Source organism: Molothrus aeneus, chromosome 10, assembly GCF_037042795.1.
Source record: "Molothrus aeneus isolate 106 chromosome 10, BPBGC_Maene_1.0, whole genome shotgun sequence".
Taxonomy (NCBI): domain Eukaryota; kingdom Metazoa; phylum Chordata; class Aves; order Passeriformes; family Icteridae; genus Molothrus; species Molothrus aeneus.
This window is the reverse complement of record NC_089655.1, coordinates 14,975,901-15,001,552: the sequence shown is the minus strand read 5'-3', so window position 1 is coordinate 15,001,552 and position 25,652 is coordinate 14,975,901. Positions and strand designations below refer to the sequence as shown.

At 45.3% G+C, this 25,652-nt stretch overlaps 1 protein-coding gene across 1 annotated transcript in view; it reads left to right on the top strand.

Moving 5' to 3' along the window:
• TP63 (tumor protein p63) overlaps positions 1 to 25,652 on the top strand; it is a 97,702-nt gene that overhangs the window by 54,105 nt on the left and 17,945 nt on the right. Inside the window, exon 5 of the mRNA XM_066556514.1 lies at positions 24,835 to 25,021. Within this exon, the coding sequence (XP_066412611.1) occupies positions 24,835 to 25,021 (187 nt within the window). The remainder of the gene's footprint in view (positions 1 to 24,834; positions 25,022 to 25,652) is intronic.

Sequence of the window (25,652 nt, the reverse complement as noted above, 5' to 3'; positions counted from 1 at the left end):
CTCCCCCCCACCCCCCCCCATGTGACTTCATACACTTTGATTAGTGCCTGTCGTCTTTTTTAATGATGGATTAGGAACTTACCCAACTGGAAGAGTTTCTTCCACTGCAGTGACCTATTAAAAGTGTAATTACTTGATGGCCCCACCCTTATTAAGAGTCCAAAACTTGAAAGCCTTGTTTCTTAGTTTGTTTGGTTTAGTTTTTCTATTTTTTCCCCATTTTCCCTCTTGCAGTTCCCCGTATAACAATATTAAGTGAGGAAATCCATTGTGTTGCACTTTCCCCCTTTGTGGAGGGGATGAGCCAGTCTGATCACCTTGTCCTTCTGGGAAGGGGTTGGTGGTGCCTGGCAGAGGATCTGCTGTCCTGGCTGACAATGTGCTGCAGCAGAGCTCCTCTGATCTTCTGGGCTGAGTCATGTCAGATTAGGTCATGGGAGTGAAGGCAGTGAGCTGGGTAAGAGCAATGGATCATTTCTCCAAAAGGCAAGCACTGCTTTCATGGTGTGATTGGAGACCTGTGAAGGTGCTTCAGGTTTCTAAGCCACTTTGTGCATTTAGATCCCAAGGTTACTTCTGTTGGAGGTGGGGGAAAATAGAGAGTGTACTTGCTGGTTATTTAAATGCTATGTTTCTGAAAACAGACCTGGAATAACTTTTTTCTTAAAACTTTTTAGTATTGTTTTTTCTCTTCCAAACTCTGCAGAGGGAGAGGTTTATTGTCCTAGGACGGTGGACACCCTTTGCAAAATCAGCATTATTTGTGTAGTGTAGGCTGGGAGGGAGATGAGTGTGACAGCTTCTCTGCTCAGGGTTGTGATGGGGTCTTAATTAAGGGGCAGGGGAGGAATAAAAAAAGGCCAAAAATTACAAAGAGAAACACTAGCTGATGCTGGGTGACAGGGTGATTCCATATGTATGAGCAGTTCACTTTGAAAATATTGCAAATTTTCTCTCTGAAGTCTTTCACGACCGTCAGTAGGAATTCCAGTAAAACATGCTGTCTAATCAGGTTAGGTCTCATTTGTATGCAATGTTGATCTAATTAATGATGACAAATTGAGATTGGATTGCAGAGGACTTTATAAGCATCCTTGATTATTTTTTTAATTAATGACCTCAGAACGTGAGTAAGGATATAAGCAGGTTAATCAGCCTTTTCAGAAGGAAAATCTTTAACAGTTGAAACTCTATTGAAGTGTTTGAAAACAAAAGCCTTTATAGTCTAAATTGAACAAAGTTTCTCGCATGTACCCTCATCTAACAAAACCTTCTTGAAAACCATGCTGCAGAGGAACAAAGTTTTTGTTTGTAGAGATGAGACAGAGTGGGTTGTTGAGGTTGAGGGAGAAGCCCTCTGAATGGGGTGAAGTAAGAACTTTAGCAGAATAGTGTCTCATTTATTGTGGGAGAATTCCCATATGCCCATGCATTGCAGTATCTCCTCCTATTTCTGCAGCAGAAGAAAACAAGGCATTTCAAAAGTGTGCCACCTCAGATTTTTTTTGCTTTGTGGAAGTTGCATGCCGATCTTCCCCACCTGGAGCTCAAATAAATAAACAGCTGCACTCCCTTTTCCCCCTAAAAAATATTTGGCAATCACCTGCCACTAGCAGAACCTGTTAAATGGGGGAAAGCATGATTGCAGTAGGAAAGTAAAAATTAGAGTTGTATGTCAAGGTAAGTAAAAGTTAAAATTACTGCCAAATACAAGCTATCAAAAAATGAATCTGATCCGCCCATCCCCAAAAGCAAGATACCACCTTATAAGTCATGGGACTCTTTTTTTAAAAGATAAACAGGTGGTTCTTATTCTCTCCCAGGTTTTTGAGCCTTTAGGGTGCATCTGCTAAATATTTTAAAACTTTTCTTGATAATCACAAGAAGGAAGAAATTGCTTTAAGTTTTTAAATGAAAACTGAAATTTATTTGCGAATTTTTCATTCTGCTGAAGAAAGACACCGAGCCCTGCAAGACTTGCATAATTCAGGTGTTGGCAATACCTGAGTTTAGCAGTTTATTCTCATGCCCTGCAGTAGGTTGGAGCTGAGCTGGGTTGGTCCTTTCAGGGTTTGTTATGAAACATGGAGCTCTCCAAAGCTGCAATCTGTGTTCCAGACAGGCTCACTGGTTTTCCTGTTCTCAGTAAATTCAGCTGTACCTTCAACCATCAGAAAATGCTCAGATTTCAGACTCTCTTTGCTAGCAAAGTTGGATAATAGTGTGTGTGACATGCATGAAAGCAACTAAGTGGATTGTGCTGGCTGGGGTTAGTGAATTTGGAAAAGCTGCATTTTAAGGAAGCTGAAAAGAATGCACTTAAATTAGTCCACACAAGCAATAACAGGTTTTTGTGGTTGAGAGAACAGATTCCTTGGCTGGGCTATCTCTGTATTTCTATTTCAGATTGACTCATTCCATTTTTATTTTAAATGCATTCTGTTTCTGATCCATGTAGTAAACTTGGGATATTTTTTGCCAGTCTCTATAAAATGAATTAGAGGACTGTGCATAAGCATAGTGAAGCAGTGCAAGGGCAATTAGATGTGTGCATTGCCTTGACTCAACAGTTCCTAATTATGTATTCAGTGTTCTCTTAAATAATCTGCTCAAATAGTGCCTCATTTCAGTAGCTGGGGTTGTGTCCAGTATGTCCTGACTGCTGATTTTCTCTCAGTATCATAAGGGAAAACTTTTTTTAAAGGCTGGTGATTCTCTCAGTGAATATACCTGGAGGCTGTGCTGAGTGTTCCTGTGGAATCTTAGCTTTGTGCATCCTTGGTGGTGTTGGTCACTGTCATTTGAGCTTTCCGGTTTCACCCTTTAACATTGTATTTAAAGCTGTCGGGAAAGAGGGATTGAACGTGGCCTGCTTAGCGGATTTTGGGTTTTCTTCTCCTCAGAGGCTCCTGGTCAGCAGGGGTGTAGGCTGTGCCTGTTTGCACAGGGCACTTGAGAGGGGTCCTTGTGAGGCTCCTTTGTCCAGGGGCTTTGCAGCCCTCCCCGGGCAGACAGACCGGGCACCTGTGGGCCTCTCTGGGAGGAAATGTCTGCAGCCCAGCGGGTTCCCCAGCAGCACTTATTTCACTGGTGATAGCCCCACTTTTTATGGCAGAGAGGAAGGGAGAAGGTGGTGCAATCCAAAGGGGAAGAAGCCACCTGGAGGGATAAGGCACTGGAGGAGAGGATGGGTTGCAGTTTGGGATGCAGGCGCTGCGGGCTGGTGCAGTGCTGGGAGCCGAGGCCTTCGTGGCAGATCAGCAGTGCTGCTCTACTTGGGCACTTGGCTCAGGTGAAAAGTGGCTCAGATTTGGGTTCCTTAAGCCCTCAGCAGCTGTGCCTGCCTCAAGAGGCTGCTTGCAGCACGTGTGGGCTCTTGGCCCACAGCAGGTGTCATTTGCCACCATGCAGGGAGAGGTGGCATTTGTGTTTTCTTGTTGAGGAGCTCCTGAGGTGTGTTTCCCTCTGTGTGACATTACAGAGCCCTAACACCAAGGCTGTTCAGGCATAAGTAACTTGTCCTGGGTCATCTACCTGGAAAGAGAGGAGCCAGGCTGATTGTCTTTGAAGGAGGTGCCTTTCTCACGGCAGGGAGGTGTTTTCAAGCTCACAAAGCTGGGAAGAACCAGTTCACCTGTGAGAACCAGTCAGGAGGGGACTGCTGGCTTCTGTTTGGGTTTTTATGCTTGAGTAAAATGAGATCTCAGTGCATTAGGTTCCCATTAGAATGTAATTGTGTTTTTTCCCCATAATATCTTTGTCATGTATATTTTGTTTTTATTACCAGTTATCTTCTGTTACTCCTTACAAGCAGCTGTACAGACCTGTGGAGCAGTTTCTAGAAAATGCCTTGTGATGTACGCTGTCTTGCTTTTTTTTCTGCTTTTTTATGTCCCAGATTGTTTTGTAAATCTTACTAAGGCAGTATATCCTCTCTGTGTGAGCAGGAGTTTTGCTCTATGCTGTTAGACCAGTGCCCTCCATGGTGACAGAGCTGAACTGTGGTGCAGGACTGTGCTGTAAGGGACATCTGTACTCCGTGCAATGAGAAGGGAAGTTATTTACTTACTGTATGAACTGGTACTTGTCAGCACTGGGAACTGAAAGTTTGGCTTTCCTGCTTTGAGTGTGATCTTAAAAAGCACAGTCAGTGTGGGGCACCCAGTCTGCCTGTCCTGCTGGGAGAAAGCATCAGATGGTGTGAATGACCTCCTCTGCCCACTAGGATTTAGCTTCTTGGTTGCAATGTTTGTGGCTGACTCCCTCCCACTGTAACTGGAGATGAGTTAGAGCTCACTACAGGGATCTTACACTACTCCTGGGATCTGCAAGTGAAAAACCATGAGGCATTAGAACAAAGGATGTGGAGGGCTTGTGTCCCCCACTAGGGCAGAAGATCCCTCTGCTGTTTTGTACAAGCAATTTATAGTTTTGCTGGCATCATAAATTTTTTCTTCATAATTTTAGTTTTAAGGTTTGAGCTGTTTTTGAAGGACAACTCTGAGGGGAAAAATTAGGTGCAAGAAGCTTTTTTTGGTCTTTAAGGAGACTTTTTTTGTCTATATGGAGAGGAAAAAGCATAATTAAACATAATTTTCATCATTGCAACTTGCACAAAAAAAGCCCCACCTACTTTCATGAGAAAGGAATAAAGAGAATCATAATCCTGGATTAGGTATCTTTCACTACACATATATAAAAACAACACTGTGTGAAAAGGGGGAAAATATATATGTGTACATACACACACCAAACATACCAATGTGCCTCCAGCAGTATTACCAAAGGAATTAACTTTACAAGAAACAGCCACAGCCTGGAAAGAAGCCATTTTTCAAATAAAAGCTGAATGAGACTTGTGGTTTCTGAGAACTGTGAGAAGGAAGGGTTAAAAAAACATTTACAGATAAGAATAGCTGATGTTGGGAGATGAGTGAACATCTTGAAGTAGGGGAGGGTCACTATTTAAATCAGCTTTTCTTTTTTTTTTTCCTCTTCTTAGTTAAAAATTGGCTTCCACTAAGAACAACATGTAGGATTAATGTAGTACTTAAAATCTTCAAAGTGCTGCACAAACATTACTTCCCTAATCAGCAAACACCTTTGCTTGGTAGGCAAATCAGGAGTGGAGTCGCCATTTTAGAGAAGGGAAACCGAGGTGCCAGAAGTGCCAAAGTTTCTGAACCAGCAGTTTTTAGAGTGGAATTTTTTTTTTCCTTTTTATGCTTTGGGTTTTTGGTGGATTTTTTTTTTGTTTGGTTGGTTTTTTGGGATATTTTTTGTTGTTGTTTTTGTTGTTTGTTTTTTTGGGTTTTTTTTTTGGTTTTGTAGCATTCAAGACTGGGACTGCCTCTGGGCTGGTGGTGTGTAAAAGCTGCTGAGCTCTCCTGGATTTCACAAGTGCTAGGCACGCAAAGCAGCCTGGCAGAGCTGAGAGAGGCATCGGCACAGTTGCCTCCTTACCTTTCCAAAGGTCACGGCTGCTGGCCCAGAAGGGAGGCAGCAGCTCCAGGGCAAGGAGGGTTTCCTAATAGGTTGCCGGTCTCCCCCACACCATTGATATCTCTAACTTAAACTGCACCAACTGAGCACTGTTAGAAGATATTTCAACCCTACCAAAAAAAAAAAAAAAGAAAAAAAGTAGTGCAAAAACTATTTGAGTGGCTGTTGAATAAGTTGCTTTTGGGTAAATTTTTTCAGGGAGGCTGGTGCAAGAGGTATTGCTCACCACATAGACAAAGAGTGCCCTTGGAGATGATCATTCCTTTCTTTAGGTCAGCTGAAATGCTGATTTGTCATAGATTTTATGTTCCTGCCAACTCTACACAGAGCACACAGCAGTTTGGAGGTGAGTTGAAGGGAGAATAATTCTGTGTGTTGCATTGGTGATGCTCTGTGTGCTGAGGGTTTAGCTGCAGTGCTTGGCAGGCCATATACTGTGAAGAAATTCCTACTTTGTTTTAAAAAGAAGCGTCTGAGTAGGGATGGCTTCTATATAGAAAGAGCATGAACTTTATTATGCAATGGAAATCTTTTCATGAAGTTTTGCTATGTGCAGGTGTGTCAGATTTGTTATTGTAAACACAGCAGGATAGCTGCCCAAGTAAAGAGCTTAGATCCTCTTGCAAACAGAGCTGAGTATTGATAAAAAAGTTACCATTTCCAGTTGTTCAAGATAACACTTAAACATTGGAACAAAACTTGGTGGAGCCGTAGGAGGAGGGTGCTACTTCTCCCTCATTTGTATTGTTTTATTTCTTTTTAAATATGTTCTGTGAGAGTTTTTTTGACAGAGCAAAATATTACAGGTCTGATATGAAGCAATGTTTTATGGTCTGCTATACGTGTTAGCTGCTGAAGTCCATCTAAATTCAGCTTTGTGGAAAGGTGAAAAATGTGCTAGAGGAAACAGGAAAACGGCACCTGAAGGCTGACCTGGCTTTCCTAAACAAATGAGACAGGACTTGGGTCTCCATTTTGTGGCCCTGTTGTTTTCCCCATTAGCCACACTGCCTTGGGGCTCTCCTCCCTACATGTGTTGTGCCCTGGGGTGCACCACGCTCTGCTCCTGGGGAGATGATGCCCTGGAGAGGAGATGCCCTCCCTGTTCAGGAGCAGCCCTGCCTGTGTTTGGCTCCCAGCCCAGCCTCGGAGCCACTCCTGCCTTGTGATTTAGATGTGATCTGGGTAACATTGTGCAAGTCATTCCCTCTGCCTCTGCTCCCCCTCTTCCCCCTTTCCACATACCCACCCTCAAATACAGAACTGTGATTCCATGCTGTAAAACACTTAGACCCCTGACGTGAGATGCCTGAAGGGGGCAACTGGACATTGCTGCTTGCTGTGTGTGCCCTATCACTAGCTTTAGCTTTCAGGTCTCTTATTTTGCTTTGTTTACAGGACATCAGAGTCTTTCTACAGACTAGCTTTTGAGGCAACTGAAACGTGTCTTCAGGCTAAAACGTGCTGCTTGGGTTATTGCTTCCCCTGCTTGAGATACTGAGCTTTACCAGCACTGGGCCTGCCAGGTGTGAGAATTCCTGACACACAGGCCATTTGGGGGCTGTGGATAGAGGGAAAGCCTGTTCCTGTTCTCTAGGCAGAGCACAAAGCTATACCAGTGTTGTGTTAGCTGTGATGCTGGGCCTTAATAAACTCACCCTGCTGCTTGTCAGGGCTCATTAGCTCAACTGTGTGAGCTGTGGTTGGGAGCTGCCTCCCTCCTGACCTTACAGTGGGAGAAAATGAGCTCAGGTTTGCTATCTGACCTTTACCCAGAACTCCTTGAGACCCCCTCCCCTTAAAAGTCAGGGCTGGAAGGGATTCCTGTGGGGAGGGGATGTGAGCAGTGCCACTGGGCTTGGTGCCCAGCCTGAAAGGTGTTTGCAGAGCCAGGGCAGGCAGTGCATCTGCTCTGTCTGCATTTGAGCGTCAGCACTGCCATGGGTGGGAGAGACACAGTCTTCCCATGAGATGTTTGTCCAGTGTCTGAGCACTGAATGATCCCTCTTCGTTAATCAGCAGGGTGGTGGCTGGTTTTGCAATGAGTTCCTTGTCTCCCATCTCCTCTCCTGTAAACCTCTCATACAACTCATTCTTAGTCATTTTTTTAGACCCATACTTGGTGAGTTCTTGTAGGCATATGAGCAAACAGGACTTCAAAAAAAAGGAGTCTGCACACTTCTAGATATCCTACTAAAACCCCTTGTGGTATTGGTGCTCAGAGAAGAAAGTGGTGAGGCCCTAAGAAAATCTTCAGAAGTGTTATCATTAGTTCTGTACGGTTTGATGAAGACAAAGCGTGTGGACTGATCAGTTTCTACAGGGAATTCATAAATTTGACCTTTATTTGGCATCCCCTTTGTGTGCTGACTTCTCTGATGAGTCATTTTTGCCCATTTCCTTTGCCATGCCTCTTGAGGTTGGAGTCTGTCTTTCTGGGCTTGTTTTTCAGCAGCCTGATCTGTGCAAGATAAAGATGGGGAGAGCTGGGTTGTGCTGATGCTGCTTGGCACTCAGAGGGAGCGCTGCTGCAGCACAGGAGTAGCAGCTGCATGGGTGAGATGAGTTCCAGGGTGAATTTGCAGGGACACGTGCTGGAAGAAAACCATTTCCATGCTGCATGTCTGGTGTCAAGAAACAAAAATGTTCTGATGCTGTTAGTCACCCTGCTGATCTCAATCTGTTTAATGGCACTATTTTGATTCAGTGCACTGATATTCTGATGCGTGTTTTGCAGCTAATTTCAGAGAAGCTTCCGAAACACAGAATTCATGGGGGCCTTTCTCTTAAGGAAGATGGCTTGTTAGCATGTTAAACGTTGATAAATCACCTGGCCAAGACTGATTCTGTTAGTGATTGAGAATGAATGACTTATGACCTCTTCTCTCTCCACCACATAGGTCAGAGCTGTTGGCAGCCCTTGCCTCTGAGCGGGGAGCTCCTGGGGTGCCCCTTACACGGGACCCCCAGGATGGCACTTTGTCCACAGTGTGACCCCAGTGTGACCTGCTTGCTGGGGAAGTCAGCATTTCTCTGATCCCGGGAGGGGCAGAACTGAGCACACAGGCAGGTGCTGGCTGCCAGGGGGTGGTGCAGGATGGCCAGGTATTCCTGTATGCTGGGGTCTCAGGGCAGCTTTGCTGCCTTCAGCCTTTCCAGCATGGCTCAACAAGGGTGTAGCAGTTCACTCAGCCTTTTAAAATGTTTTTCTTTTTTTTTCTTTTTTCTTTTTTTTCCCTTTTTCCACTGGCCATACCAATCTGATTACACCTTCGAGGGATCATCTGCCCCTAAAGCTTAATTAAGGAGCTCGTCTGACTTGTCACTGACTCACCTGCCACTGTATGAGCTCATGTCTGACTTGTCCTAGGAAGATAGTGAAATATGTCAGGCTTCTCTGAAATATAGCAGGTTTTTTGTTTTATTGCACCCCTGACATTGCTGTTGGCTCCTGCAGAGGTGAGCAGAAAGATGACTGCCCCAACTTTGTTACTTTTATCTAAACTTAGTTGCTTGCCTCTTTGTGCCTTGAAAAACCAGATGGGGTTTTGCTTGCACAGCTGTAGGTATGTTAGAGTTAATAAAAAAAAATATTAAAAATTAAATAACCTTTGAGTTTTGGCTTCAGGCAAACTAGGTGAAATGATGTGTTTTGGAGATGAATGCTCTTGCAGGAGGCAAGATGTAGCTTGCAGGAGAACATCTGCAACCAATCCATTCTGTATGAGATGGGGCCAAGACTTGTTTGTATCTCAGTACCTGTTCAAACATGTTATACCATAGCAAAAAGAGATTTTGAATGCATTGAGGAAGGGTGGGTAAGAAGGAAAAGAGACATCAAGCTGAATGTTTGCTTAATAGCCTTGATTTCTTCATTAAACTTTTAAGCACTTTAATGATCTGATTAGCTGCTGCTGCTTTCAGAGCATGGAACAGTTTTTTCTTTCTTTTTTTTTCTTTTTTTTTTTTTTTTTCTTAAAAGAGGCAAACTCTCCTCATCTTGGTGCTGTGAGATGAGCTTGCTTTGTGACCTGGAGCAAATCCGCTGTTTGCTGCTTTTCTGTACTCACCCTGAGGACTGTTGGTGAAAGGATGTTCTGTAACACATTTGATCAAAGGCAAATGTTCAGTTACCAGGCTGCCTGCCTGGACCCCAGAATGCAGCTTCCCACCCAAAGCTCCTTGCCAGCTACTCCCATCTCCCGTCCCCTTTGTCCTGTCAGAGCTGCATGTAGCATGAACGTCTTGCAGCTTGCAGAGCTCATTTGCCTGCCTTTAATTGAGCATTTGAAATGCCTCTGAAGGCCTGTGGCAGCAGAGAACAGTTAGATGACTCAGGAGTGGCTGGAGTGGTGAGGCTGGCAATAGAGGCTCTCATGCTGAGGTTCTCTTATCATTGCACTGATGGCTCTCATCATCATATTGGGCTCTGCATTGCTTTGGGGTTTTTTTTTGTAAGACAACCCCAGAGATGTACATGCAGCTGTATTTCTGGTTTGCACGTGTAGCTAATGTGGGTGTTGAAGATGCGGACTGTGTATGACTGGGATTTGTTGTCAGTGGAATGTAGCAACTGTTAGTCAGATCTTTTTGCTTGTCTAATAGGCTGAATTCCTTGCTGAGGAGATGAGAGAACTGATTTGGGCTGATTCAGGTGGAGAGTGTGAACACAATGCCTCTAAAATCTTTCCAGAGGAAAAGTACATGCATTCCAAGTGGTCTGTTCTAGGAAGAGATGGGGTTGTAGTACTACCTGGGTAGTATTTTGCTAGTGCTTAAAATCAGCAGACTGTTGAGGTCTTTTCCACCCTTTTGTCAAACCAAATCCTGCTGTGACTTCACCAAAAGTGCTTGTGTAAGTGGGGCAGCCCTGGTCATGTGCTGATCTTTGTCAAGACCTCAACACAGAAGCAAATTAAAGAACAGCAAGATGCACATATGCCTGTCCTCTGCCTTTGATGTCAGCAGGGCTCTTCCACTTTGCACTGGCTCTTCAGGGGGAGGTTATTCTGACTCCCAAGTCTTCATGCCTTTGTCAAAGGCATGAAGATTACTTTTGGTGCTGCTATTCACATGTGGCCAGCTATCAGGAAGGCCTCCTACAGCTTGTCCACACTTGGCAGATAAACACCCATGGGGAGGCATGGCCTTGGGCTCTGTGCAGTGTTGTGTGGACACGCAGGCTGTGCCTAGAAGATGTGCTGTGTCTGTGTAGGGCTGCAGCAACGGGCAGGGTCATTGGCTCTGGCACACTGCAGCTGGAATGTGATGGTTTAGGGGCTGTGCAGCGATGGCTTGCTGTGCTTGAACAACTTCTCCTGCATGTCACACACGGGGTCAGCATGTGGCCAGCCAGCAGCCCCTGTAGCTGCACCATGACCATGCCTTGCCCTGCAAAACTCATCTTGACCTGGAGAGACAGTCAGGGTTGTGTTCAGGTGCAGATTATACCTCGCTCCAGTGTGCTTAGGGCTTCAGACAAGAAGAATTTAGGTAGCCCTCTTGTCCTTCCTTGAGTTTGCTCTTGCTGGGGCTGCATAGAGTGCCTGATATGTATTTCAGGCTGCCCAAATGGGTCTCTGTCCTGATGCTCTGGCGGCTTATGCAGTCTTCTTTTCTTCTTTCAGAGCTGGGTTGCTGTGACACTTTTGAGAAATAGCAGGGCTCATCTCTGGAGAAATCCTCTTTTAGAAGGAGTTTCCAAAGTGATTGACTGTCCAGGGTTCTGTTTGCTAGCTTAGGAGCTCCATCCCAAAATCACTGAGAAAGATGGCTGAAGCCACTAATGGCACTCTCTTAGCCAAGCATTGGCTTAACACTCCAGTTTTATCCCTGTTGTGTGCAAACATTGCCTTGTTCCCAGAAATCTCTGTTGGCTCCTTATCTGAATTGGGTGATGTAATTATGCCTCCCAGCCCACTATTGCAATGGGAAAATGGGTTCCTCTTGTTGGAATTTTCAAGGAGCTTGCTCCTTGGAGAAGCACACAGCCTGTGTGGGAATGGGGTGTTGGGGGTGTGTGTTTTGTTTAGTGTTTTTCCCCTTGGCTACACAAGCAGCTAAAACCTGTAACCTACAGGAGTTGGAAGCTTCATGCAGAAAATTAGCTTAGGTTGGTGGAAGAGTTGAGATCACATTTTTCTTGGCTAATTAAAGGATTAAAGGTGCAGAGATTTAGAGAGAACTGTCGGTGTGCTACAGGAGAGAGCCTTTGATGGTTGAATCCAATTTGAGATTAAACAAATTGTATTTAAATAAGAAATACATGGCAACAGTTACAGTCTATCTGGGCCTCTCTGTTTCTTGGTGTCCTTCAGGGTCAGATAGATGGTGTGCTGTGGCTAGGGCTTCTCCTCCCTCACCAGTTTCCTTCTTCCCACATGCTTCCTTCTGCAGTGTTTGAATCTGTTGCCTCCACACTTTGTAAAATTGGGAATTTTTTCCTTCTAATCCAGTGCTTAGCACAAAGGAGCCTTGCACTCTCCCTTAAACAGCAGTGAACTGCTGTCCATCGTAGCAGTAGCATGGTCACATGCTTGTTGTGTGTTTTGTAGTATCTCTGATGCTCTTTAGGATTTTTCTGCATCCTGGTGCTTTGCTGTCTGCAGCTGGAGAGCTAAATGTTTACTCCCCTATGAAATTCTTTTTGTTGTTCAGTTGAGAAGCTGATAGATGGAAAGAGTTGATTGTTCAATGGTGTCTTCCTCTACATAATGGCTGGTAAAATTCTAGAGAGGCAGTGAACTTGTGCGGGTTCCAAGTCCTTGACTTCTTTGATTCCAGTTAATTGTATTCAGTGGGCTGCACTTGAAAATGGCTTGCTAGTGTTAGTCCAGCCCTTCTCCTGCCTTTTCATTTGGACAGCATTACTTTCAGAGTTGCTAAGGGGATGCTTTTAAGTGTTGCCCTTGATAGCACTTGCAGTGGTGCAGGCTTATGAGATTGATGGTAGCTATCTCAGAACAAAGCTTGCTTTCTGCCAGGGCAGTAATTCATCTGCACAGCATGGTGCAGGGCAGCAGCCTGTTCTGCCCGTGGAGACTTTGCACCTTTCTCTGATGCACCACGTATGAGTTGTAAGGAAAATGGGAGTGCCAGACAGTGTGAGTGAATAACTTCTGATGTTGCAACTCTGTCTTGTTTTGTTGCCTTTTGTTTTACTATTTTTAGTGAGGAGGGGACTTGCCTTTTGTTACCTGCCACCTATATGAGATCATGAGGGGGTTTTGTTTCCTTTTTTTTTGCTGTTGTTGTGGCAATAGAGAAAATCACAAAATTGAAACTGGTAAAAAATCTGCTGGGACTCCATAATCACTCAAAAACATGGCATTACTTACTAATTGGGTGTGGTTAGTTGGGAAATCTGACTTTAAAATTATGTTTCCCAGGGAACTATTCCCATTCTCATTGTTATCCAGTAACAAAGACTGCTTTTTGGTTGGGAAAGCAGTCTTGCTAGGTCTTCTCATAAAGCATCTGTTGCTTGGGGTCTTCAGAGCTTGCAGTTTGCAAATGAAGCAGTGCAGAGTAGTGAGGTCTGCAGGGACAAAGGGCTGTTTGGTGTTTTCCTTGGAAAGCTATCTTCAGGTTGTGGTTGCAAGGATTTGCATCTGAAGTCCACGTTAATTCCTTTTATATTTCCAGTTAGATCATGCAGATGGCATTATTATCTGCGCTACCAAGTGAAATAAATCAATTGCTAGGTATTGAGAGACTTGATGTAATCTGTTTCCAATAATTTATAGATCTGTTGCTGTGTCATGGAGTATTTGGGTAGTCATTCCTTTGGAGTTTACCTAGCAGGCTTTTGTAGATCTGCCTGTGAAGTGCATCCAGCTCCATGCAAGCTTGTTTTATACACTTGTGCTTTCTTGCTGAAATTCCAAAGCAGCCTAAAAATCAGAGATCTGAACTATGCTGTGTTCAAGCCTTCCATTTCTTCTGTGGCATGTTACTGCACAATTCCCCTTGGCTTGCATGTTCACTGGGATGTGGTTTTACATTCTACTCTTAGGGGGCAGGAGATGCAAAACTGAAAATTAGTTATTTCTCTGAGGGGTAGGAAGGACTGCTGCTAACATTTTCTGACCTCATTGCAAGCCCTCCTCCTTTTCTAAAGGCTGTTCTGTGGGACACCTTTCTTCCCTTTGCTGCAGTTGTACAGCTCCAGGGAGTATGAGACAAAATGAAGGAGTACCCCAAACCTGGCATGGGCTTGTTGATCTTCCTAGCAGAGAAGATGCCACAGCACTGACCTCACTGGCTGGCTGGAGGTGAGGTGCTGTGTTTTTGAGCAGGGAATATCCTGATGGCTGCTGCAGCAGCTCTGCTGTGTTCCTCAGCATGGAACTTGATGAATTGTTTCCCACGGTACGTAGGAAAATGAAGGTCTCAGTTCAGTAAGGCACTTGAGTGAGTGCATAACCTCTAGCACGTGAATATTCCCAGTGAAATCTCTTGGGTTCTGTTGGAGTCAGCAAGGCTGCTCCCAACCTTAAAGGTAGGCATCTGCTTAAACACCTTGCTGAATCATGTCTTGACTTTGAAAGTAGGCTCAGGAGAAACCACATCAGTTGACTCAAGGACTGTGCTTAGCTAGGTCATTGAGGATGGAAGGAGAAGGCTGAGGAGGAAAATCTGGGTAAAATAGAGATCCCAGAACTCTGCAGATGCTGGTAATAGCTGACTTTCTTGCCATTCATCCCCAAAGCTTAATTGTATGAATAAAAGGTTTAAAGGTTTGACTTAGTCATTATTCATCCTAAATATTCTGGAGCTGCTGTCATGCTTTATTGACCTAAGATCTGAGTTACTGCATCTTTATGACTTGTTCAGTTAGGTTTAATTTTTGTCTTTCCTAATCCTTATGTTTTCACTGTGACTCAGATCTAGAGTGTGGCCTCGTTGGGTCAGTAATTCCAGAAAACAGAGTGATGTTTGCAGAAATGATTTGGTTCAGTCTGGACTCTCTATTGCCTAGTAGAAGGAGAGGGCCCTTTTCTGCTAGTCTTCATTCATGGGAAGAACATTTGTTCCTGCTTGGTGTCTCTGTATGAGTTTGTTGCCTTGCTCACCATCCTGGACAGAAAAGCTTTTGCTGACTTTTCACTTTAATTATCAATGAAATGCTCGACAAGCAGGAGAACAATATTTGCATAGATGTAATTCTGGAAGTTGAGCGTAATGTGATCAGGAAATGGGACAGGCCCTGGCTGTTATCATGGAAGAGACTTGCTGGTACTTGCACTTAGCTTAAAATGTAATAAGATCTGACTCAGGATAGTTTCCTGGATGTTAACAGAGAAGACTCAATGCCATTTTGGCAAGGGTCTGGCATTATCCTTTCTGCACAGGAACAAAAGAGATTTCTGGCAAATTCATACATTTGTTCTGAAAGGGCTTCTAACAGTGCACTGACGATTTACAGGGAAATGGTGTCCCTTGGAGCAGAAAAGCAGGGGCGTGTGTGTTTTCAGGACTTTCTTTTTCTGAGATAGAAGCCAAGGAACAAGGCGCTTGCGTGCTGTGCCAGTGAAATCTCCCTGGGAAGACATGATGCTACTTGCAAGGTATGCACAAGACAAGACCAGAGGCGCCGCAGTGCTTGATTACTGTCAAGGACTCAGTTGGAACTTGCCTTTGCTCTTTGGCCTGCAGCATTTATGTAGAAACTGGGGACGCTGCTGCTTGCTTCCAAAGCTTTGCCTTGATGGGTCCTGCCCACATCTAGGCAGGGAGGAAGGAGCGGGGGGGCTCAGAGCCTATGAAGTAAACAGGAAAATTACTCACCTTAATGATGCATTTCACTGGCATTGCCACTCTGAGAGCCTGTCAGATTTAATACTTTGTCTTCCCTTCCATCGCCTCCCATCGGTGTGATTAATAGTCTATTAGAAGGATGAAGTGGAGAGGTATCCACACCTTCCCTCAGGTGGAATAAACAGGAGGGGAAGCACAGTGAGTAGGAGAAAGGGGATCACCTTTGTCCATCTGAGCCATTTGGTCTTTGTTGAGAGTGCACATCCAGAAAAGCACTCATTTTCTGACTTGGTTGGTCGCCCCTTGATTTATTCCAGTTCACAGGTGAGCCCCTTGGCCTCCCAGTTAGCTACCAGCCCTGCTTCATGGGGTCCATTGGCCAGTTCCCCATCCAGAAACAGTCAGGGAGCAGTCCTGCACTTGGTCACAGCACAACAGCCATAGCTCTCTAGGAAGGCAAGGGAAAAAAAATTATTTGTATGTGAAGTTCTTCAGGGATTATTTGCCCTTTTTGCAGAGTACATTGGATCTGAAACCTAAGTTCAAGAAAGAACAAATAGGACAGAAAATGTACCTGGGTAAATGTGTTTAGTATGAGAGGTCACAAGACACTAAACCTGTTTTTATCTTGGAATTGCTTGAACTTTCTTCCCTGTATCAGAATGAATGTGCAAAGACTGGTTTGCATCTCCTGTGACCCTGTCCGTGCCCCAGCTAGGAAGCTGGGCCAGCATTTGACGTAAATACTCTTACCCTCACAACGTGCTGACCCTGTGGTATTTGACAAGTAGGCCAGTCCTTTGGCATGAGCCAGAATTTGGGTGGAAATCTGTAACCATCTAGTAAAGTGTCCTGCTTCCCAGGGTGTTGAATGGCTGGTGCAGTCTGTGGCACGGTGCCTGATAGTTCTGAGCCTGACTCTGACACTAATGTGCAGGCTTAGGATGTTGCTGATTGAAAAGATGATGTTGCCAGACTAACTTTGTTGTTGTTTTGTTTTTTTTTTAATGTGTTTTCTTGTCCAGCTTGGCTTCCCTCTGGTGTAACAGATACTGTACAAGTGACTCATTCACTTTCCTCTGAGTTATTAATGAAATCCCCTTATTTGCAGATGGAGGAACTAAAAGGAGTTTTGTACTAACATCTTACATTGGGCATTTGCTTGTACCCTGCTTCTTCCCCTGATCTTTAGCTGGTGTGGAGCTACCTGAATCTGTGGCTGTGTCACAAATTGCAGTGACAATCTATCTACTATCTAGTCTCTATGGGACTGCAAGATCTGACCTGCTTGTTTGGGACTTCTACTGCCGACTCATGCTTTTGAAACCAGGTTAGAAATGGTGGGAGCAGATTAATTTTGGAGAGCTTTGGGATTTTTTGCTTTGCTGTCATAATTGAGCAACCTTTATGTATAGCTGTGCTTCTTCCCTCATGGTTGAGTTCATCACCCTTTGACTTTCAGCAGGGGACAAAAGTGACAGGGAGATGCACTAAAAATTGGTGTCTGGTTACTCCTGACAATGTTTCCTCTAGCTGATTAGAGTTTTTGGAGTTTGGCTGGTAGGATGGAGCATGCTGCAACACGCAAACTTGAAACAAATGGGATCTGGGAGGCTAATAGGAAACACTCAGCAGCTTTCCTCTTTGGCTGAGCCTGGAACATGTGACTGTAAGAAAGTTGAATCCCCCACACCAAGCTAGGAGGAGGTTTGAAATGGCCAACCTGGGCTTCCAATGAAGTAGTCCATGAGCAGAACAGGTTCTGGTGCTCAGTATCAGAAGCCAAGGCATGTGAGTCAGGGGCAGTATGTGATGGGGAGGTTTTGCTGTTGGGAGCCTGCATATGTTCTTTTCAGTTCATTTCTGGAGTCCTTTATAACAGAAGTCAGATTTTCATTAAAATACAGGTTGAATCAGATCTTAAATTCAGGTTTGAGCTCACAAATTCCCTTACACAGAGGCACATTGGCTTGGGCAGGCAGTGCTTAACAGTGCTACCAAAAGTTAAGCATATGCTGAAGATTTTTTTACTAAATCAAGTCCTGGAGGTTTTTGCCTGCAGCATTGGAGTATACATTCTGGTGTAATGAGTAGAATTGCCTGGAAGGACTATTGCTGGTTATGTCACTGTTGCAGTGTTCAGCTGCTCTGATACTTGAGGTCATACAATCAACTTAGTTTCATGTAGGCAAACATGTGGTCATATGTGTACTGTCCACTCACTTGCATTACCTGCAAGCAGGTGAGTGTATTTTATAGAGATGCAAATATTTGTAACTTCAGTGTAGTGCTTTGTTAGCAGTGGGTTACCCTCTTGCTAGGAGGATGTGAAGTAGCCAAGTGTCTTTGAGAGTAGCAGGCCTGTAGAACAAGGGAAAAAATGCAATTATCCATAAATCTGCTTTGGCACTCACTGTAATGATTAAAAATTTTGCTGTTGAGTTTTGTTGCCATACTAATTAATTCTTAATAATTGAAGTGGATGTTTTCCAGATCCAATATTAAGTAATTCTTCAGACTAGCGTTGATCACCCCTCACTATTCTGCTGGAATTTAACACATCATAGCCTGTAGGTGAGTTTGGGTAGAATGAGAGTGAACCTCCTATAGTGTGTGTTTCTTAATGTTGTATTTTCTGTGGTAGGCAAATAGGTTGCTAATTTGTTGTGCATTCATAGTGGAGAATTTGCTGGCAGATGTAGATATTGAGGACGATGTTCAGCATCAGATCAGCTTGCCTTTCAGCAGATTTGCTGTCATTTCATACTTCTACCTCAAAAAGTCTCTGCTGCAAAGCAATCTATTGGAAATGTAAATTACTAGGCATTGTTAGCATCTGAAACTTGTTTGCTACTGCTGAAGTTTTGATTTAGAAACTGGCAGAGAAACTGGATACAATACACAAGCAGTGTGTGAGCTGGGTGCACAAGCTAAGGCCATTTTACTGCAGGAGTCTTATGATTTTGGTTTTTAAATAAATTAATTTCAAAAATATTTAAATAATAGACCATCAAAGGAAGGGAACTCAAAACCAAAGAGTAAAGCCTTCCTTTACACCTATCACTTTGTATCAAAAAATGTATAAAGCTTGCCTCCAAAGTTTTCCATTTTTCCATTCCATCAAGAGATTTTTTCCTCTTGATACAGGATACTTTTTAGTTGATTCGTTGTTGTTGTTTGTTTTTAGAATGGTTTTCAAGCTGAACCTCAAGAGGTTTTCATTTGTTGATGAAGTCTGTAGATCTGCAGCTGAAATGTAAAAGCTGCCATATGTAAAGTTTTCACAGTTACAATAGTTTCATAATGCAAAAGCAGTATGGGAAATTATCAGTGTTACTTCTGTTACTATCGTGGCTTTGCCGACAGTGTTAGGGAGCGGTGGTACATCCTGATGGAGGCAGTTTTGAATTAAAACCCCTGGGGAGCCTCAAGTGAGATGCTGAATATTATCTTTATTATTCTAAAGATGTGAGAGACTCTAGCAGATGCTGTCAATTCAGTATTTTTGGGAATTCCAGGGGGTGTTCTGTACCATGTCCAGGTGTGCATGTCCCCTTTTCATCCTGCCCTGCGAGTCGGGGTGTGTTGGCAGGCGGTGGGGCCGGGCAGTGCTGCTCACAGGCAGCTCCTGCGGGCAGGGCAGCGCGGAGCTGTCAGTGTGCCAAGGCCAGAGGTGGCTGTGCCTCTGCAGAGGGGCAGAGCTGCTGTTCCCCGTCGCTGCCCTGCGGTGGGACGGGGCCGGAGCGGCTCGGGGGCCGTGCAGGGCCGGAGCGGCTCGGGAGCGGCTCGGGGGCGGCTCAGGGCCGGAGCAGCTCGGGGGCGGCTCAGGGCCGGAGCGGCTCGGGGGCCGTGCAGGAGCAGCTCGGGGGCGGCTCGGGGGCCGTGCAGGAGCAGCTCGGGGGCCGCTCAGCGCGGTGCCCGCGGCCGGGAGCGGCTCCTGAATCCCTGTCCGCAGGCTACGTTTCTGCGCTCTCCTCCCTGCCACCCCTCCCCTTGCCCGTTTACCTAAGCAGGTCAGCACACACACGCGCGCACCCATATATTTATTTTTTCGCTAAGGTTTGCAGGCGCAGCAGCTGCCGGCTGGGAGTGCCGCCCGCCCCGGGCACCCCGCGCTGCCCGTGCCCGCTGCCCGGCGCTGTGCGCGGCGCTCCGGGCCCCGCACACCCGTGGCTCGCTCGCTACCCCCGGGCGCGGGGGGATGCGGGGCCCACCTGCCTGATGTCAACATCCCGGCGGGCGAGGCCAGCAGGAATGTGCCGCTCCCCGCCCGGCGCAGGTAATTAATCCCCGCGACTGACAGGTGGCAACAGGCGGCCCTTGGCTGCGGCTCCCGGGGAAAAGCGCTCGGAGGAAGGATTTTAATAACTCATCAGCGCCGTTCGTGAGCGCCTGGAGAGGCGGTGGGGACAGGGAAGGGGGCAGGAGAGCCTCAGGGGAAAATGAAGTTTAAGTCTTTGCGAAGGTGAACGCCCTTGGGTGATTCACTGCCCTTCCTCAAGAGGGAAAAGTGTGACATGGTTTTTCCTTTGCCCCGGGGTGGAGAAATTTGGTAAATGCCTGCAAAGCACTGGTGGGGCAACATCAGCATCCCCTCCTGCTCCCGTGCTCCGGGAGCTTCCCTTGCAGATAGGGGATGCTCACAGGTGTGCCTGGTGTCCGGGGCTGTGTGGCTGGGGGTTGTTGCCACACCTGGTAGATCTGTATTACTGGACCTGTTGGCCGTGCCCATCCATGGTTTGAATGCCAGCTATGCCCACTAGCAGCAAGCTGTCTGCTTTTCTCTGGAGCCTGGTGGGACAGAGGACTTCAAACCGAAGCTGTAACAAGTCAGCTCACAAGCCATGTGGTTATGGTTATGCTGAGCTGAAGGTTAAATCTGGAAGGTGTCCATGTGTGCATCACTCCTCTTTCACTGAGTGTCCTCTGGGTACAAGTTGGTTCCTAAGAGTGTGTGTGCATTTGCACACGTGTGTTTGACATGCCCCCACATGCTCCCAGCGGTTTTTTGTAAGTGAAAAGTTAAATCATGGTCAAGCATAGCAAAAATGTTTAAAGTGGTTGTGTAAATTTCACTTTTTGTTCTTAGTTGGTAGCTTCCTTTCTTCCCACTGCCTTTTGTTCTCCTAAATAATTAAAACATGTTCAAATTATTTTCTATTTCTTTGTGACTCTCCTTGTTTTCACCTGTGAATACTTCAGTGCAGATAGCTATTCCATTCCCACTCTTCTAACCTGCTCTTTTTTTTCCCCTTCTTCGGGAGTTAATTTGGTAGGGGAGAAAGCATAGCTGATTGACAGCTTTGAAAACATCAAGTAAAATGAATCTAGTTAACTGAGTTGAACTAAAACATGACTGCTTGAAAGAAGCTTGCAAAAGATTTGAAAGACCTGTTGATGTGAGCAGGAGGGGTTTCAGGGAGCTGTAATGCCTTAAGCCAACCTCTGGGATCACCTTCAAGCTGACATCTATCAGCATTTGTAGAGCTGACTGAACCCCACTCCTTTTAAAGATTTAGGAGCCATAATCCCTCTGCTGGATCAGATGGTAAAACAGATATTAGAGGTAGATTTCGAAAGTAGTGTTTGGGGGATTTCACTGCATCAGAGTTTTGCAGAGGAATTGAGTACTCAGTAAAAAGCCATTGTGGCTTGTATTACATTGAGCACTTCCTTTCAGGAGACTACAGTCCCTTCTAGCAAAAATTTTCCATTTGAGAGTCAAGAAGTGTTTTGTTTGTTTTGTTTTTGCCTTTCAACTCTTTGTTGACACACCTTCAGTAGAAGGGGCTTACTAAGAAATCAGACAGGTGTTGCCTGATGGTAGCTGGTGTGTGTATTGTGATACTGAATTACCAGCCAGGGTGCCAAGAGTGGGTAATACAGTATGTCTGCACAGGCAGGTGGGGAGAGCAGAGCTGCAGGCACTGGAACGTTTGCATCTTTCATTTTAAAATGTATTATTAAGCAAAATGCTAAATTTCTGACAGGCAGCAGTCAAACTCCAAGGAAAAGTCCAATGCCAAAGCTCCTTCCTCTCCCTCTTGAGTAGATAGCACATTTTCAGGCTCAGCTCTTTTGTTTTAAATGGCTTTCACATCTGTACTCTGGTGGAAGTGGTGCTGCACCCCTCAGGCTCCTCACAGCTTTGTTCCTACTGCTAGATAATGGTTGTTGTCATCTTGTGACCTGATAGGCTTTTTTGTTTGGTCAAACTCATTTTTTATATTGCTACTCCTAATTAACTTAGTTTTCCTGCTCAAGTGTGTTGATTAATAGTCATGCTTTGGGTTTCTGGGAATTGCTCACGATCTTAGCCCTCATACAGTAAGTGTCAGTTCACAGCAAAATGGTGAGCAGGAGGACGGTCACCTCCTGCAGGGTGGGGTGGGGTGGCACCACTAAGGAGCAGCACCTGTGCCAAGAGGGTGATCCTTGCTTTCAGGCACCATCTGAGTGCACAGGCAGCTTCTACCTTGGGTTTTCTTTCTGAAGTGCCTTTGCTTTGAAATCTATATACAATATCCTGTCTTCCTCTGTGGATATAGCAACTATCACTGATCCAGGACGAAGTCACTATGACCTAGTTGTTGGCATCTATTTATGCCAGTAAATGGCTGTGCATCAGGTTACTCCTGGTTGCAGCAAAGTTGGCGGGGTGGGGAAACTCAAGCCCATCTCTGTCTGACAGCAGGTACCCCGTGGACAGATTTACACCGGTGTTAAATGACTGTCCCTTCAGTGATTACATGCTCACAGGCAGCTGTGCCTGGGGTAGATGTGAAATCATGGCTCTGTGCCATGTCCCCAAGCCCTGTGCAGTGCCTGTGAGGCTTGAACTCCTCTTGCAGTCAGGTGACAAAAAGGCAGCTCAGCCCCCATTGCCTCTTTTGACTCTGCCGGGCACTGTCACTAAATCTTCCCACGTCCTGACTGTGCTCTGAGGCAGAGGTGGGCTCCTGGGTACCTCCTCTCCTGACATGCCAAGTTCAAGTTGTTGGCTAGAACCTGCAGCTCTTGAGTCTGCCCTGCGTTTCTTTGTTGGATAGGCTTGTTCATCATAACCCATTAACTCTTGACTGTTTGCTTTCTGTGAATTTGGGGTGTAGGTCCAATGCCTTCCTTGCTGATTGTAGCCAAAGGGGTCCAGCAGCTGGGGTGCCAAAGGGTAGATGAAGAGCAGATCCCTGTCTCTGCTCACAGAGGGGCTGTGCTGTTTGATCACAAGCCTCAGTATTTGTGCTGGTTTTGTGTACATCTCAGTCCTTCTGAAAGCAGTGATTTTTGGTTTTCCCCTTCCTTGTAACCCCAGCTTTCTGTCTTTGAAGATACTATATGTAAAATTACAGTCAGCACCAGGAGTCCTGATCAGTGACTGAGGGTGTGTATCTCTTTCCATTTGTTCAATTCTCTGGATGCCTGCAGACACTGGACACGTTGCCTCCTGGCATATGCCATGCCCTCTGTGCATCCCTGCTCTTCAATATTTATCTTTGCATTTCAGCCCATCACCTTTGGGTGCCCAATTCTTTATGCTTCAGTGATGTTAAGGCATCCAAGTGATTAGTTGGCTTTTTGAGATTTTTGAGGCTTTCTGTCCTTGAAACCTTCACAGTGCTATGAGCAAACTGATGTGTTGAAGGAAACAGTGCTTTACAAGTTTTCTTCCTTTTTAAATATAAGTGATTCTTTTTCTACTACTTGAGATGGAAAGACAACATGGTGAGCTCACTCTTACCTTCAGTAAGGAATTGCTTTTTAATTAAAAAACAATAAGGAATTTCAGGTTTAAAAGATGTATGATACAAATCACCATCTAGATGTGTTTCGCAACTTTTTTTTTTTATAATTGTTTGGCATGTTCCCCGTTTCCGCAGGCTGGGTAAATCCTTTGTGGGCTTAATCTCTAGCCTGCAGGCACATAAAATACATTGCACAATTTGGCCTTTGCATTTTAAAGAAATCTTTTTTTGTATCTTAAATACCTGTAGCATCTTTTCTGCCACATGGCAGGATGGTGTTGAGTGAGGAGGGAAGGGACTGGCTTGGCTTATGTTTAATCCCTCTCTCCTACCCAGTGTCTCTTGCAAGTTTGGTTTTTCCTATGTTAGCAGTGTGTACACTCTGAAATGCAAATAATCCCCGACTATCACTAGCTAATCCTTTTCCTGCTGCATCATCTGCCACCCACCCTTGCACGCGCTGGCTCTCCCTGTCCCAGTGGGTCCATGGCCACAGGGTGCTCCTGACCAGTATGAACCTGTCACTGCTGTGTTTGAACAGCTGGGAACGGGGCTCTATTGGCCCAGGGCTCCTAGAGACCTTTTCCTGTGAGGAAACAACCACCTTGGGGCTTTCACTTTTCTTTGTCTGCAAGAACTGAGGACATGGAGATGGGGAAATGCCAGCAATTCCTGTGAGCTAGGTTGTTACAAGGAGAGCTCTGCACTCAAAAATGTCTGAATATCAGGAGAAAACTGAATGCCTCTGGAGCAAGGTTCTGAAAAACCTGCTGTGTTTTGGAACAGCCTTACACAGGAGGGGAGACTAAATAGTCTCCTTCATGGGAGATATCCAGCAAAATGGGTTTAGGTTCTACAATACTGAACCACTTGGGAGTAAGCAGATGCCTTTATTTTGGTGAGGGATTTTGAAAAGAAACCAACTTCAGCCTTGATTTTTTGCTGAGTTAAGGTCTCCAGATGTGAACGCACTCCATGAAAATGCCTCATTAGTTTACTGTTGTAGTGGAGAACATCTTAAGAGAAATCTAATATGCTCCAAATTAGCACAGTGAATAAGAGCATCTTGTTCTGTTCCAAGCTCGTTGCATGGTCACAGCATCCCTTTTGGAGCCAGCTGCTGGGTTATGCTCTAGGTTTTGGTCACTGTGGGCTGGTCTTTGGGCTGCTCAACTCTTGTGGCCTTTAAAAAACAAAACACTGGATTTTATTTACCTCATTTTTGGATGTAATGATTTGAGTTCAGAAGTGAGGGGATTACTACAGAGATGTAGGAGATGATTTTAAAAGATGGCTGAAATGTCAGATTTGGTATAACTCTCAAATTGATCAGGGTGTTGTTTTTGAGTACTGTTCAGTTCCACGGTTGGTGTTTTTATTTAATCCCTCTGCAAGAGTAGGAGGGCTTCTTAGAAAACAGGATGAAACACTTTTATGTCTGTGGTTTTGAATGCTTCCAGGATTACAGGATGCTGTGAAAAGAATAGCATCTGTTTTGTTAGGTGGGTGTTGGGTGTCCTTTGCAAGAGGGAGTGTGTGCCCAAGAGAAATAAAGGCTTTATTTGTTCGAGTAAATGAAGTGCTCTTTATCTGAAGATTTCTGCCTTTGGGGAAGCTAGGATGTAGATTTATGCTCTGCTATTTTACAGCAGGTAAAGGTCTAGGAGTTTTGTCATTTCTCTGGAAGCATGGTTGTTGTACAAACAAATGCAGTGCCTGTGCGCTAGTGGCTGGTGCTTTCAGTTACATGTACGAAGCCATCTCCATGTTCCTGGTGTGCCTTCATCCCTAGCTGAACTTCTGACTCTCTTTTGCTCTGTTCCCCATTCAGTATTCCACCGAACTGAAAAAGCTGTACTGCCAGATCGCCAAGACATGTCCCATCCAGATCAAAGTGATGACCCCACCGCCTCAGGGAGCTGTCATCAGGGCTATGCCAGTCTACAAGAAAGCTGAGCATGTCACTGAAGTGGTCAAACGCTGCCCGAACCACGAGCTGAGCCGGGAGTTCAACGAGGGTAAGGAGGGCAGTGCTGTGCTGGCAGTCCCTCTGCAGAGCTACTTGGCTGATGAGCAGCCACTGAGGGATGTGACAGCAGCTTCAGAGCAAACCTTCTGGAAACAGACCTCCCTGTGACGCCTTGTGCAGCTTTTTATTTCCTGTGCTTGGCAGGAAGGATCATGCCATCAATGCTTTAGCTGTCCCTGTGCACGCTCGTCCTTGGGAGGAAAGCACTGAAATAAACCTCGTGCCTGCCCAGGTCGGATGGATGTCTGTCCCCGTGGCAGGCACTGCCCCTCTGGCAGCCCTCCTCTGCTCTGCTTTTGCTCCTGCAATGAGAAGCAGCTGTTCTTGTGCTCAGGAATGAGCTTCCATGTGGCTGGGACAGGGATCTAGTAACAGGATGCAATATCATCTCCATCCTTAATCCATGCCTCAGAGACGGAGGGGCTGTTTATCTCTGGCAGGGAAATGCTAAGTGCCAGCATCAACTGTAGGGAACGTTCTTCTACATGTAACACTCCCAGTTCAGTATAAATGTTTTAATCTTTTACTTGCTTCTCCTCATGTTGGTGAAGTAGCAGCTGTTTTTAAAATGTCCTTTGGTTTTCTGCAAGCTCACAGGCTGGGTTCCATTTTGCCTTGGT